Below are 14,988 nucleotides of genomic sequence, written 5' to 3'. Positions count from 1 at the left end.
ACAGCCGAGACCCCCGGAACGGCCTCTGCGGGGAGACGTCTGGGTGCTGGACCCGGTTTTTCGCTGGAAACTTTCCATGTTGGCTGAGCTTTTTGGAGGACTGAGTGGGATTTGTGGATGGGAGGGGAGGAGGAGGAGGAGGAGAGTGTACCAGAAAGGCCAACAGCAGCTCGGCTGTGATGTGGGAGGGCACTGGAGATGGGCAGAGCAGGGAGGAGCATCTTCAGGGAGCCCTTCCCCGGGCATGTTGACTCTTCACTCCTCCCTAGCAAGTCCTTCCCTTGTTTTTCATTCAAAACTAGCTGAATAAATACAAATAGGCTTTAGTTCCATCCTGCTAGGGAACAGGAAAAATTGTGCAAGATGGGAAAAGTGTTTCCTGCCCAGCTTTCTTCTAGAAAGACCGACCGAGCAGCCACCAGCTGTGTTTCCTCTGCAGAGATGGGTCTAAGGGAGCGTTTGGGCCAGGGAGAGAGTGGGGCCAGGAGCTCATGGGTCGTACCTCGGTGGAAAGCTATCGGCTGTACCTTCTGCACCGAGAGCACGAGCTACCTCTGGGCTCACTGCCACCCCGAGGCGGTCACTGAAGCTGCGTGGTGTCCCATGGGGCTGGCACCAGGGTGCTCCACCAAATCTGGTCTGTTTATTTGGAGGCAGGAGGCATCCTGTGGTGATTTGAGAAGAACGCACGGTATGGAGCAGGAGGGGAAGCGGGGCTTAAGAGGTTGGGAGAAGAGCAAGCACAGGAGGTGGCCAAAGGTGGAGCTGGCGCACATTGGGCCAGCCGAATGTAGGGCATAGCCGGCTCTCTTACAAGGAGCGCATACCTGATCCCGTCTCTCTGCTTTCTATTTTTGTACTTGATATGCTTGTTACATTAGCAGGACTGGCTTGCGAGAGATTCAATAGCACTCTCGCACTTTAAAGCAACTTTTCTGAATGCACAACATGAGTCCATCGGTGGGGTCACATAGTAATGCTTGAAGTCAGATGCTATTTTTAAAACTAAATTGCAGAACCACACATGGCTTTCATTAGTGCTTTACATCAAATTTGTCAGCTAATTAGTGGTTTTTCATCACTGGTTTTTGCATAGTATTTTATTTGTTCACTCTTCAATATTGTCTTGCGACACCCCCAGCCTTAAATACAGTTCCTGGTGCTGCCAGTGGAGGAGGGAGGGAGAGGAGAGGAGAACTTTCAGGAGACATTCCCCACCCTCTGATGGATGGACTCTCTGCATTTGGAGTATATTCCAATATTACGTGTCTGGAGTGGGCGGTTAGCAGCCCGTGTACTCTCTTCCCTCCCTACCTCTATTTAGTGTTGTAAATGATGTATTGCAGTCCTGAACTGTCTTCGGTTCGGAGGAGGAGGAGGAACCAAGAAAAGTTGCCAAACATGACTTCATGAGGTTTGACTTTAAATTGAACAAAGTTTCTTGAGTGTCTTGGATGTTTTTTTTCTTTACAAATAAAGGGAGTACAGAGAGCATGGATTGCTAATGACTGGTAGTTACGGATCATTAAGCACACTAACTGACTTCAGGATCAGAACTTTCTAATAACGGCAGTAAGCACTCTTTTAACATTTATTTCTCATTTTAGGGACACAGAGATGCGATTACCATTCAAAAGTCTGCAGTTATTTTTTTTCTGTTCATAATTAGAGAGGGAGCTTGCTATTTTTAAGGCTGTTTTTAAAACATTTTAAAGTATTCAGTGAAATAATTCCTAGGTTTTTTTCTTTTCTTTAACTGACTCCTTTAAAAAGGTCTGGAAAACAAATACACAGGAAAAAATGAAAATATGTTAAAGTAAGGAATAAAGCAGTTACTGAAGTGTAATAATCCCAGTTTATAGCACACTTTCCATTTAAATTGTTTTTATTAGAGATAAACCTGTTAAGCGTTGAGGAATTAAGTGCTGAATAGAGAAGGTTGTTTCACTGCTGCATAAATGAAAGATCCCAGTATGCAGAAAAGAGTACGGCTAGTTTTACAAGTGAATTATTTGCCAGTTTGAAGGGCTCTGGTTACTTTGGCACCTGTTATAAAAAATGAGGATTTGTTTGTTGTCAAGAGGGACACTGTTCTTTTCAGAGGGGCAGGAGAGATTTTAGCAGTGAGGTTTGTAGGTACTGTGGGGTTTCTCATTGTTCTTACGCCTGGTTTGCTAGAAGGAGCTCAAGGAGAAAATGAGGCAGAGTGATTTTGGGGAATTTCTTGGCACTGCTAGTGATACACAGACTTCTGGCATGTGGCGCTTTGGGACAATATTCAGAAGGAGCAGCCTGCAACTCCAAGTATCGAAAGTCGGTAATGGTGTGAATCTCTCCTCATTTGGGAGGGCTGGGCGGGAGAGAGGAAAATTCAATATACCACAAAGTCTCAGCATCTTCTTTCAGACAGCTGGTCCTGGAAAATTTCATTCGAAGACCGCAAATTGGAAGTCCCCACGATCGCTCTGGCGATTCTTGAGCAAAGGTGACTTTGGAAATTTGTGACAGCGGAGGAAGGTCTTGTTTTATTCACTCAACTGAAGTGAAATACAAGGGGAAGGGAGAAAGAACAGATCTGTGCAGAAAATGTCACTCCGGCTGTAACCTGAGCCGTAGCGAACTGTGCCTTTCGGAGGGTTTGGTGACCCTCCGAAAATCCTTGCTCTCTGGCTGCTATTATTGTAGCCAATTTCCAAATAAAATAAGTCTTTTGTCATCACCAGCCGTGCTGCCTCTCGCTGAGAAGAAACAAAACTTGTGCCTGGCAGCCAGGGCGGCCAAGCTGAAGGTCAGAGTGCAGAGGCAGATTGCTGCATCCCCGGGGCCGGGGCTGGATCTCACCCGTGGGACCCGTGTGCACCAACCGGGGGACAGCCAGTGACCTCCGGAGACACAGCCCGGGCAACAAGCCTAAGAGAAAACATCCTAGTAAAATGCAAATTGGAGAAAGAGAGGGTTTCCTCCTCCTCTTTAGCAGTTATGCAGGTGGATTAGCTGTTTTTTTCTTGCTTCTTTTGGGACACAGTGGAAAGCGCAATCTCGTGTATCCAAAAGGGCAAGGAAAAGTTAACTTGAAAAAAATAATAAATACTTTAAACTCCTGTGTTTGCCCAACTGTTCAAACGTTTCCTCCATGCCAGATCCTTCCCCTTGCAGAAAAAAGAAAAGAAAAGAAAAGAAAAGAAGAGAAGAGAAGAGAAGAGAAGAGAAGAGAAGAGAAGAGAAGAGAAGAGAAGAGAAGAGAAGAGAAGAGAAGAGAAGAGAAGAGAAGAGAAGAGAAAAGAGAAAAGAAAAGAAAAACTGCAACCCAAAGCATCTTTTTGCAGATTTCTCAGCTCTCCTTGGGCAGGGAAATGGGTGCAGCTTGTACACTGAGAGATCTCACCTTGTTTGTGGTGCTGTTGATTCTGCTCTTTGGTGGAAAGCAAAAGCAAAGCAAAAAAGCCCTCCCATATCAAAGCAAAGGTACCAGTGCATAGAGCACAGAGCACTGGTGTGGGGAAAAATACTTTCTGCAAGCCTTTGAGCCTGTGCGAGTCTTTACTCACATGCGTAACGTTATTTGGCCATCTTAATCATTAACTTCAGTTTTATACTGAGTTGTAGTCTGACAATACTCCATTTGAGTAGCACTTAATATGCAAATATCTTTTTTAGGTCCTGATTCCTCTGAACTTTTGAAAACAGGGTGATTCAGGGTTTCTTTCTCTTAAAATAGGTGAATGTGAACACACAGGAAAAGGGGCAGTAAGATTTTTCCTGTTAGTTTTTCTCTTCCATGATTTCTGCTGGTGGTACATAAGCCTAGTACTTTGGAAATTCAAAGAGTGATCAAAAGATCCTGGCCCTTCTATCAAAGAAAAAAACAGAGAGTATGAAGAAATTGTCCCCCCATGTCTGTATATTTCTGCAGCAACAGCTAATTTGCTTGCAAGGAGCTCTCAAATGTGATTTATAAATGTAACAGCGCTGCATTGTGCTCTTTCAAGGCAAGCCACATTAAGAGTTTTAATCTGATGGGTTCTTACGAATTCCAAGTTTGGGATGCAGGAAGAAACTTTAAAGTGAATACTTTCTTTTTTTTTAATGCATAGTGGTTTGGAGTCTACTATAATGCAAAGTAAAGCGTTCTGTTACAAAGGCAGGGAGGATGGGACAGAAGGTTAAAGGGCATCCTGGAAACAAACAGCTGGACCAGTTTATTTAAACAGATACAAGGATGGGGAGCTGACCTCCGTTTGACTTCTAGTGGGAGGAGCGAGAATGTCATTTTATTACTTTACCCAGAAGGAAAATGTTCTTGCGTCTGAATTTCCCCTGAAGACATCCAAACACTGGGCTGTTTGGCAGAATTGCTACTTATAGAAAATACTTACATGAACGCGTAGGAAGAAGATAACTGCTAAGTACCTGTGTGTAAAATGTTCTTAAAGCAGACATCCCAAGCGGTAGCATGGGGCAAACAGGTGAGAATATGTTTTACTGTAGGCCCATCTTGTGGATAATTATTGGTAAATTCTAGCTATATAGCTTGTTATTATGAGACTGCCCTTCTTATTAAAAGTGCTTTTAGTTTGGAGGAGAAGGAAGAGAAAGTTGTGAAGTTGGGGTGCGTGCGTGCTTAATTTTGCTCAGGGTTTCTTTGAGGTAAATGCTGTTGGCAAATGAAGGTTTCGGTGACCAGCCAATCTCACGGCTTACACAAAATGTCTGAAAATACAAATAAGAAATGCCTTCCTGACACACTAACAGGTCCTGGCAATCGGGCAGGAGAATGATGGAATAAACACAGCAAGATCCTGCCAGGCTTGCAGAAAGAAACGGCTGGAGCGCTGGGAGTTTGTGGTGCTGTTTTACTTAGGAGAGTTACTGTGAAAATTGTTTTCTGCAAATGCAGATTACAGATATTAAACAATTTTCTAATTGGTCATGGAGCTAAGGCAGCTAATGGGGGAAAAAAGCAGATTTTTTTTAATTGCTTATTTCGCATGGTGTTTGTGCTACACCTGTGCTTATAATGAGAAAGGAGAATTAGTCTAACCTTCTGCTCACATGATTCTAATTTTCATGGTTTGTACAAGATAATGATAAACTGATTTGCAACACTGTTTGCTGGAGTTAAGACGGGCGGTTTTATTGGAAATATGTACAAAAATTGATCCAATACTGTTGCTGACAAAACATGACCTAGTTCAGATGTAAAATTTCCAGATCGGCACCTGGAACTGGTGCCTTTGAGCCCATTTTGTTAAGACAGGTTGGATTAGGACTCAACATCTTGATTAATTTTTGGAGAGTTTAGGGAGTGGGGGGTCAGTCGGGAATGGGAGATAGGAGGAGACCAAAATCTCTGTGCTGGTCTTTAATGAGGGCAAAACAAACAGCACAGGGTGGTGGTTTGTGATTCTTCTCCTCGCCGGTGTAAGGGAAGGGTGGGCAGAGCTGATTCCCGCAGGAATGTCCTGGTGGCTTTATCTCCGTGGTAGGAGAGCTCCTGCTAAGCTACCCCAAGCAAAGGCAACAAAAACAAGCACCATATAGCCCTTTGTAGACTTTCCCATTGCATTTCACAAGCACGGTGTGGTTACACACGTGCTCACACTTCTTCCTTTACTTGTAAATTTTAAGGCATACGTGGTTTTATTATTGTTTTTCTCTCTCGTAAAGAATGTAAAGTCTGTTTATGAGGCTTTGCCGTGATTAAATCTTCATGGAGATGTTTTCCAAATGGTTTTTAACTAAGCTTTTTGATGAGTGAAACCGCAAGAGAAGTTCTTCTAACACTCTTCGGACAGGTTCCCAGCCATGGTTTTGAGCCTCCTGATTGCAACGCCACAAGGACCGGGGCACTTGCGGTGCCGCTCCTTCTGTTTTGCTCCAAATTATTTTGAATATTCCTTTCCCAAATAAACATGAGGCAAAGAGCTACAAAAACGCAAAGAGTAATGTTGCAGATGGCTCTTTTTAAAAACGACTGTACCTTTTTTTTTCTTCTTTACAAAGATCTGCTTTTCATTGTTTGAGGGGAATTTTCAGTAGTCCAGTAATTACAGTTTAACAAGATGTTTGCTGTAAATGGTCAGGCCTAGCTGGAGAAAACAGGATTATAAATTCAATTACTGTAAAGCTATGACCTCGCCTTGACCTCTCAGACTTTGCATAAAGAGAGGGGGGAGAAAGCCCACCAAGAAATGGCTACGAGGAATGCAGGGCTCTGAAGTCCCCAGCAGTGTGACTTAACGGTGATAAAACTCCAGACGTTCCCTCATTTGATGGGGTTCTGCCATCACAGTTCATTATCTTAATAGTGGGCATTAAAAGGGAATTAGGTTTGCAAGAGGTAGGGGCAGGTTTTGATAAAAAAAGAAATGGAAAAAGAAGTCAGAGGACATAAGGCAGAAATGGGACTAATGAGGGGGAGGGAGCAGATGCCCTCACGAGCATCTCACCAGCTTCACCCTTTTTTTCGTGTCTCATTCTGAACTGAGAAGAGTGTTGCCAGTATTGTTTCCTGAAAACTCAGCTAATTCCCCTGTGAAAAGATGGAATGGAAGTGTCCGACTGTGGCAAAAAGCAGGCAAACATAAATCAGCTCAGAAACCCCAAGCTCATGCTCTCAAAGGTCGTCGGGGTTAGAGGTTTTGCAGTATTTGCATCCCCACGCAGCCTGATGGAGAGCACCACGACGGGGTTGGGTGGAAGTCGTCCCCTTCAATAACCGTTTGCTTTCCTCTTTTTTTTCTTGCAGGTTTATTAACGCTAGAAGAAGAATAGTTCAGCCCATGATAGACCAGTCCAATCGAGCAGGCAAGTCCCCTATAGTAACCATATTCAAGTCACACAGGCGTAAACCATCCTCAAGCCATTCACCGGGAGGTCCATTACGTGGTAAATAAATGAGAAATGAATGCTGGGAGTGATTGACAATTAAAGTACAACCAGCTTTGTTTCATTACAACCCTAATCATTTTAACATTATTAAAATATTGGGGGGCAAAAAAGACGTTGAAAATTTTAAAAAAAGAAACTCAAATGATCCGCTCCATGACCGGACTTTCTCTACACATTTGGAATCGATGTTATTTTCATTTTATTTAGTAGTTATTTTGAGTTTTCCTTCCCAGCTCTTTCTGCTCCTGTGACCACTCCCTGGTGCATGGCTTGGTGTGGAATTGCTGTAAACTTTATTACCTGTCAAAAGGGCAAAGGGGTCAGAATCGCTTGTGGGACTCAGTAAAGTTCAAAGACATTCAATGAGGTAGAGCTTTATGTGCTTTAATAACCCAAGGCAGCTTACTTCTGAAGCCAGCTTTTAATGTACAGTTAAAACCTTGAGTTCAGGTAGTGGTACTTGTATAAGCTCCCTTTGTCCCTTGTCTCTTCTTTCTAGTAGCTGTCTTTTGGGATCGCTGAGTGTTTGGAGTTTACTTCAGGGGGATTTATTATTTTAAAAAATGTTAAGTTTTCACATGCTGGTTGTGTCTGGGGTCTCGGCTCACAGCTCTGTGAGGGTATTTACCATCAAGGAATAGCCTGTTACTCCCAATTGGTTTTGTTTTCGGAGTCTCGCTGCCAAACTATCCAAATCAGTCATTGTCCAAGATACCTTTGGGCCACGCTTCCTCTTTGAGTACATTTGATTATTTTGTCATTAGAGGTAAATATCTGGCACGGATGTGTTCAGGTCCTGCTCTTAGAAAGGCGTATGGGCGTAATTTAACACACTGCGATTTCAGTGTGACTATTCCAGCCATAAAATCCAGCTCCTATACAGGTCTTTGCATTGACGTCAGCAGCAGCAGCAGCTGGAGCCGGGGCTCCTCGTGTCTTGAGATTTCGGATCGCTAACTTCATTTCCAAGCTTGCAGGAGGAAATCAAGCCAAAACTAAGCAAGCTTGTTAGCCCGGCCACTAAATTTGAGCAGTAGATGTTTTTAATCTTCCAGTACTTAGAAGGGGCCTATAAGAAAGATGGGGACAGACTTTTTAGCAGGGCCTGTTACGACAGGACAAGGAGTGATGGTTTTAAACTAAAGGAGGGGAGATTCGGGCCAGACATGAGGATGAAATTTTTTCCAATGAGGGTGGTGAAACACTGTCCCAGGTTGCCCAGAGAGGTGGTGGATGCCTCATCCCTGGAAACATCCCAGGCCAGGCTGGACAGGGCTCTGAGCAACCTGATCTGGTGAAGATGTTCCTGCTCATGGCAGGGGTTGGACTGGATGAGCTTTGAAGGTCCCTTCCAACCCAAACCATTCTATGATTCTGTGATTCTATGATTCCTTCTTTTTAGAGCCAGGATCGATAGCTGTTTCACGCAGTCCATGGGTGGGGGGGTTGTGTCTTGATGCCATGAAGAAGAGGTGACCCATTTGGCTGTCGCTAAAGAGCAAAATGTTCTGCACTTTTCCAGTAAGTCAAGGAACACCCTATAACCCCGACGGGCAGCCGATGGGAGGTTTCGTGATGGACGGCCAGCAGCACATGGGCATCCGAGCGCCAGGTAAGCCCCACCGATGAGTGACCCTGGTTGCGCCACCGCAGGAAACCTCACCTCTTGCCCTCCGCCGTCGCCTCAGCTGCCTGCCTTGCCTCGCCTGTCCTCTGCCCGCCTTCAGCAGTGCCCAGGAGAACCAGGCGTCTTCTCGCTCGAGTGGTCCTGGACCCTCTGCTGTGCTTGTGTTTTGGAAAGGGGCTTTTGGCACTATCTGTTGACTTTGCTCATTCTCTGGCATCTTCTTGGATTTTTATCTCCCTCTAGGACCTATGAGTGGAATGGGCATGAATATGGGCATGGAGGGGCAGTGGCACTACATGTAACCTTCACCTAGGTAACCAATGGCAAAGCCAGGGGGAAGTAAGTACAAACGGGGTCTTTGTTCTCATTTTGTCCCAGGGATATTTGTCTCCTTGCATTTCCCTATGTTCTCCCTGCCCATAGCCTCATGCTTGTTCCTTCCTTTCCATCCATCCATCCTACGCCTGGGCTCCTTCGGGTTTCTCTCTCTCTGGTTCAGCTCAAGCTTTCCAAGCTCCCAAACCCCCCGTGCGTGCGCGCGCCATACATTGACGCCGCCGTACATCGACGCCGCCATACATTGATGCTATTATCCATCCCCGAGCACATGACAAAACAAGAAGCAGCCGGGGAGGTGGGGGAGCCCGTCGTCTTGGCAACAGACTGATTTGCAAAATGTAAGCGGTCTGCAGCAGCACAGGGAGAGGAAAGAGCATGTCCCCAAAGTGTCATAAATCTGTCTAACCGCAGTTGATGCATGAGTTACATTTCTCCCGCTAACCTGCAAGACACCAAAAAAGCCAAACAGAGACTTCTCATAGGTAAAAAAAAAATAAACAAGTAAACGGCAGCTTCACTTAGTTGCGTTTTGGAAGGTGGTGAATGAAACTTTGATTTTTTGTTAATGTGTTTTTTTTTTTCAAGTTTATTTCTCTTTGTCTGTCCATCATAATGGGATTACGTGTGGCAAAGGAAAAAGAGAGAATACAAAATAGAGGTGTGCGCAGCAGGCTATGGAGCTTAGCCCAGGCTAATTGACTATATCCAAATTAAGTATGCCATCACTTGCAGTGTGACAAATGGATTTGACTTATTCAGTATACAAAAATAGAGATCATTAATGCAATCTTCAGTGGCAGGCCTCGCGAAGAAAGCCTAGAAAAACTGTCCCAGTTTTTTTTTTCTTCTCCCTCTTGTCTTTTTGTAAGGAAAATGCATTATACACATTTTTATTTTTTTGGTTTGTTTTTTTTAAAGAGTAAAGCAGTTTGAAACGTATCAAGGCACCGGTACCACGTTTAAATGGTGCCTGATTCTGCTCCTGTTGGTCTCTTTCTGGAGTTAAAGGCAGTTATTTTGGCATCTTTTTTGTGCCCCCAGCCTAAATTAATGTAGGGTTTGAAGTTACCCAGGCCAAGTGTATTTCGTAGTCGTCTTCTCTGGGCACAAGTCAAAACTAAGTTTTAACAATTAGCTGTGAAAACATTCCTCTGAGCTTGGGAATGCAACAGCCTTATTACCTCATCATGGAAATTTCTAGCTTAGTTAATTTAAATATTGTTTCTTAGTTTCTGGGTCAATTAAATTTAAATGATGTATTTTATGCTTCGTGACCAATTAAATTAATAGGTTATTACAAAAAATATTATCATCTTTTTTGATTAAAGAGCTGTGAGTACAGTATATTTTATAAGCAATTTTCATTAGTTCAAAACTGTTCCTTTAGGCTAGATTAAGCAGCTATTCATTGCTAGAGCCTTGAGACCTGATTCCAAGGTGTTCGGCGCATTCACAGTGCGCTCTTACTTAGAACTAAAGCCAATTGAACCTACTTAGCAATAGCGTATGCCTTTCACCCTTGATGATTATGGAGCTTATAGCTCTCCGAAACAATACACCTGTCAGTTCCCATCAGCTACAGCAATCCAAGCAGAAGGCAGAGGCCCACGGAAAGCAGGAGGTTTTATTGTTTTAGGTCCAATTTTTTTCTTATTGTTCTCCCAAACCCACTCAAAGGTTGACTGAGTTGCACGTCTGATTTTTTTGGACAGAAGTGAGCAGGGGGAGAGAATTAATTGATAATTGTTATTGATTATATATTTTTTTTATGTGTTTAAAAATACAGGTTTGATTTAACAGTTGTCCTTAGTAATCCTATCAATTTCGGCTTCATATGAGGCCTTTGTTCAGCGATGTATGTGCTTGCTGTATAGTGGCTGTTTGAATAGCACAAATACTTGGGACAGATTCCAAGCGATTGGGCTCAGGAGCTAAATAAATGTTGATAAACCTTGATGCAGATTTAACCCATCTCTCCTCCCAGGCCCCTCATTAACCACTATGGATCCCCAGCACATTTTTACAAGCTGGGAGACAGAGGCAAATAGCTGGAGCCAGGCCACGGGGGATGGAGCCCACCTGAGAGCCATTGCAGGGCTTCCCCAGCTTGGTGCCACCACCCCGTGTGACTGTAGTCGTCATCAGGCTGGCTCTGCCTCCAGCACGCTTCCAGATTGAAAACATCTCCATCACATATGTTCCTCACCATAAAAGCAGAAAGTGGTTTTATCTCTCAAAGCTCTGTATTTGGAGGGGGGAGGATGCTCTTGGGTTCGTTTGGAGTTTTTTTGACCTGGGAATCATCCCTGTTGCCACCGTTGTGAGTCCAGGCGTGGGCTTGGATCCCACAACGGCAAACGCACTCACGCGCCCGTGACTCCACGGTCACCTTTGGCTCGAGCCCGTCCTTCCCGTGCCCGCGCCGAGGAGCTTCGCGGACCCGTGTCGGTAGCTGGTCCCACCACTCACCACCGCCTCTTTCTCTCCACAGGGCTGCAAAGTATGCCAGGGGATTATGTGTCTCGGGGTAGTCCAATGGGTATGAATATGGGACAGCCAAGCTATACCCCACCCCAGATGCCCCCCCATCCTGCTCAGCTGCGTCATGGCCCCCCCATGCATACCTACATTCCTGGACACCCTCACCACCCAGCGATGATGATGCATGGAGGACCACCCCACCCTGGAATGCCCATGTCAGCATCAAGCCCCACAATGCTTCATACCGGCGAGCCGGCAGTGAGCGGACAAGTGATGGACATTCATGCTCAGTAGCTTAAGGGAAATACGCATTGTCTGCAGCGACGGTAGATTTCAAACATTGTCTTTCTGCAATGACTATGGAGTTCTTGGCGTCAACTTTGGACCAAGGGACGTTCCGATTCTTCACAGGGACCCTGAAAAGCAGGAGAACACCAACCGAAGTCAGCTTCTGGGGACATGCTAAATACCTATATAAGACATTAAGAGAACAAAGAGTGAAATATTGTAAAATGCTATTATACTGTTATCCATATTACGTTGTTTCTTATAGATTTTTTAAAAAAAATGTGAAATTTTTCCACACTATGTGTGTTGTTTCCATAGCTCTTCACTTCCTCCAGAAGCCTCCTTACATTTAAAAAAGAAGCCTTACACTTACCCTGCAAATGACAGAAAGGGCTTATTTGCAGGATTTTTAGAGCATTAAAATAACTATGTCAGGCAGAAGAATCTTTCTTCTATCCTAGGATTTCAGCCATGCACACTCTCTCTCTCCTCTCTCCTCCTCTCTCTGTCTTTCTTCCCTTTCTCTCCCTTTCTCCCCGTCTCTCTCCCTCTCTCTCTTTCTAGCCTGGGGCGTGAATTTGCATGTCTAATTCATTTACTCACCATATTTGAATTGGCCTGAACAGATGTAAATCGGGAAGGATGGGAAAAACTGCAGTCATCAACAATGATTAATCAGCTGTTGCAGGCAGTGTCTTAAGGAGACTGGTAGGAGGAAGCATGGAAACGGAAAGGCAGTGTATTTGAAGCCTAATTGTCACATCAGAGCATCCTTGTCCCCATGCAGCAACCACCACCTTGTACATCACTTCCTGTTTTATGCAGCTCGAAACATGGACTGAAGATTTATTTTTAATATGTTGACTTTCTTTCTGGGCAAGACATCGGTCATGTGTGCATTTTTTTTTCCATAGTCCCATCATGGAACATTTATGTATACATTGTAAATAAATTTTGTGCAAAAAGGACTGGAAAAATGATCTGTATTATTGCAATTTTTTGTAAAAGTAGCAGTTTGGTATGAGTTGGCATGCATACAGATTTACTAAGTGGGATAAGCTAATTATACTTTTGTTGTGGTTAAACAAATGCTTGTTGATAGCCTTTTTCTATCAAGAAACCAAGGAGCTAATTATTATTAATAATAATCATTGCACACTGAGTCTTAGAGTTTCTGATTGAAACAGTTTGGATTGTATAATAACTCAAAGCCCAGTTGTAGTAGTTTGAGTGCAGTAATGAAATCTGAATCTAAAATAAAAACAAATTATTTTTTGTCATGGTGACTCCATTGCTTGCAAAATTTGTTTCCTGTCCCTCTTCAGGATTTGTAGCCATTCCATCCCAAATTGGGAGCCGAGCAGCTACAAAATTCATCTAGCTCCAAAAATGTGCCTATCATTTGCTATTTAAATATCAGCTTCATATTTAAAGAATGTGAAAGTAATGCTGTGCTGCATAAAGAAACTTCCTTGGAGCTTTCTCTGTAAATTGTCAGGATGGGAACTGTTGCCTATTAATAAATGTAATATCACAGGGCATTATCAGACAAATTTGTAAATAGTATTACCCCCTCCCACTAAATTACACTGACAAATTTCTTTCTGGAGCTGAACACGCTAAAGAAGGGGGAAAACAAAACTGGGAAAACATTGCCCGGGCAATGCATATTTGTAAGTAAATGACGTGTTGTTGCGAGGGGCTGTGGGACCTCTGTGAGCGGAGGCTGGTGCAGGCCATCCCCTCCTCATTAACCAATTTCCTCGCACAGCTGTACTTTCTGTGCCACAGCCAGCGAGTTAAATAGCACCAAACAGCCTGGGTAGGCTGCGATACCTTCTCGTTTTCTTTCAATAAAATCGCAGATATATATATAAAAAAGTTTCCTGGTAGTAGGAAAATTACACAAATATCTTAATTAAGGCAAAATCATGCAGCAGCCCCCCCCATCCCCTCCCAAGCCAGCCGGCACCCCCTGGCGGGCCCGTGTCCAGGGGATGCTGCAGGGTCAGCTGCCCCGGCTCGGACTCCGGGTTCCCCCCCGGGGGTCCCCCATTGAGTGTCCGCCCCATCGAGTGTCCGCCCCCGGCTGCGATGGGGCTGGACAAGAGGCGGGGGCCGGGCAGGGCTGGGCAGGAGCGCAGGCAGGGCTAGGACAGGGTGCAGGCAGGATGCAGGCAGGGCTGGGCAGGATGCGAGCTGGGCAGGGCTGGCGACAGGCAGCGCAGACCTTTCGGAATTAAGCGAGCCACCAAAGTGGGGTCTTCCCCCTCTCTCCCCGCAGCTTGGATCTCCTCCCCCCCCCCCCTTATTTTTTTAAACTCTTGAGGGTTTTTGTTTGGTTGGTTTTTAATTTAGAGGCTCGCTGTACCGCCAAACTAGCTGCATCTGCCGGCTCCCGCTTTGAGAGCCCGGAATAATGACACTTTTCTGCCAAAACGTGAATGAACGGGGGTCGCTTTTTTTGCTTTTTGGGGTTTTGGGGGTTTTGTTTTGTGATGTTTTGTTTTGTTTTTTTAATGTTTCTTGAAAGACAAAAACAAACCGCCTTCTCGCATGCGAGGGCACACGCGTCTTCCTCTTCGCAGCCGCAGAGAAGAGGGGCACAGACCTTCCTCCATCGGACCTTTTTTTTGGAGGAGGGGGCAGATTTTAAATTAAACCCACTATTATATCCCAAGACATTTAATCAGCTGTAATTATAACACATTCAAAATGAAGAATATGCCTTGACAGTATTTTTATTGTTATTGTTCATCGCATGATGTTAGACAGCTTCAGAGGCACAGGAAAGAGAAGTAAACGGGTTACAAATAGGGAATTATCCCTCGTTTAGCATTAAAATTCATTTAGATAAAATTGCCACAAACATTTAAATGGGGAGATTAGTTCCCCCTCACGCCTTATTGCACTCTCTCAATGGCTCCGTTAAGAACATTTTACACGTTGGAAATTCCGCCTTTTCGGGCCGCTCGCTGTTTCCTAGCTACCCTCCTTTCACCGCACCGGGGGAGGCCGCCGGGGGGGCTCAGGAGGGGCCGCCCGGCTGCGTCTCAGCGCTTCGCCCGGGCCCCGGGGGCTGCGCGCCCCCTCAGAGTGTGCGCGGCGCTGCGCGGCGCTGCGCGGGGGGCGGACGGCGGAGTTTGGGAGCGGGCGGAGTGGGGGCGAGCGGTTCGCCGCCCCGCTGTCCTGCCGCTGCCCGCTGCGGAGGAGCAGGAGCAGGAGGAGGAGGAGGAGGAGGAGAAGGAGGAGGAGGAGGAAAGCCAGCTTCGACTGCCATCTCTTGGGGGCTCGGGAGAGTGCCGCGGGGGGCGGGGTAGGGGGCTCCGCGGCCGCCCGCGCAGTGCCCGCGGACATTGCGC

General features: G+C 45.3%; 1 protein-coding gene across 4 annotated transcripts in view; it reads left to right on the top strand.

The window, feature by feature from the left end:
- MEIS1 (Meis homeobox 1) overlaps positions 1 to 12,906 on the top strand; it is a 110,289-nt gene extending 97,383 nt beyond the window's left edge. For 2 of the 4 annotated variants that reach the window (XM_082050100.1, XM_082050101.1), the window contains 4 exons: positions 6,749 to 6,807; positions 8,414 to 8,503; positions 8,762 to 8,857; positions 11,349 to 11,488. In XM_082050100.1, the coding sequence (XP_081906226.1) occupies positions 6,749 to 6,807; positions 8,414 to 8,503; positions 8,762 to 8,820 (208 nt within the window). In that variant the 3' untranslated portion in view covers positions 8,821 to 8,857; positions 11,349 to 11,488. Of the gene's footprint in view, positions 1 to 6,748; positions 6,808 to 8,413; positions 8,504 to 8,761; positions 8,858 to 11,348 lie in introns of all 4 variants that reach the window. The other 2 variants (XM_082050098.1, XM_082050099.1) reach the window with 1 other exon arrangement.
- Positions 12,907 to 14,988: the final 2,082 nt, after the last annotated feature.

Source organism: Streptopelia decaocto, assembly GCF_964273445.1.
Source record: "Streptopelia decaocto genome assembly, chromosome: 3".
Lineage (NCBI taxonomy): Eukaryota > Metazoa > Chordata > Aves > Columbiformes > Columbidae > Streptopelia > Streptopelia decaocto.
This window is presented reverse-complemented; position numbering and strand designations above follow the sequence as displayed.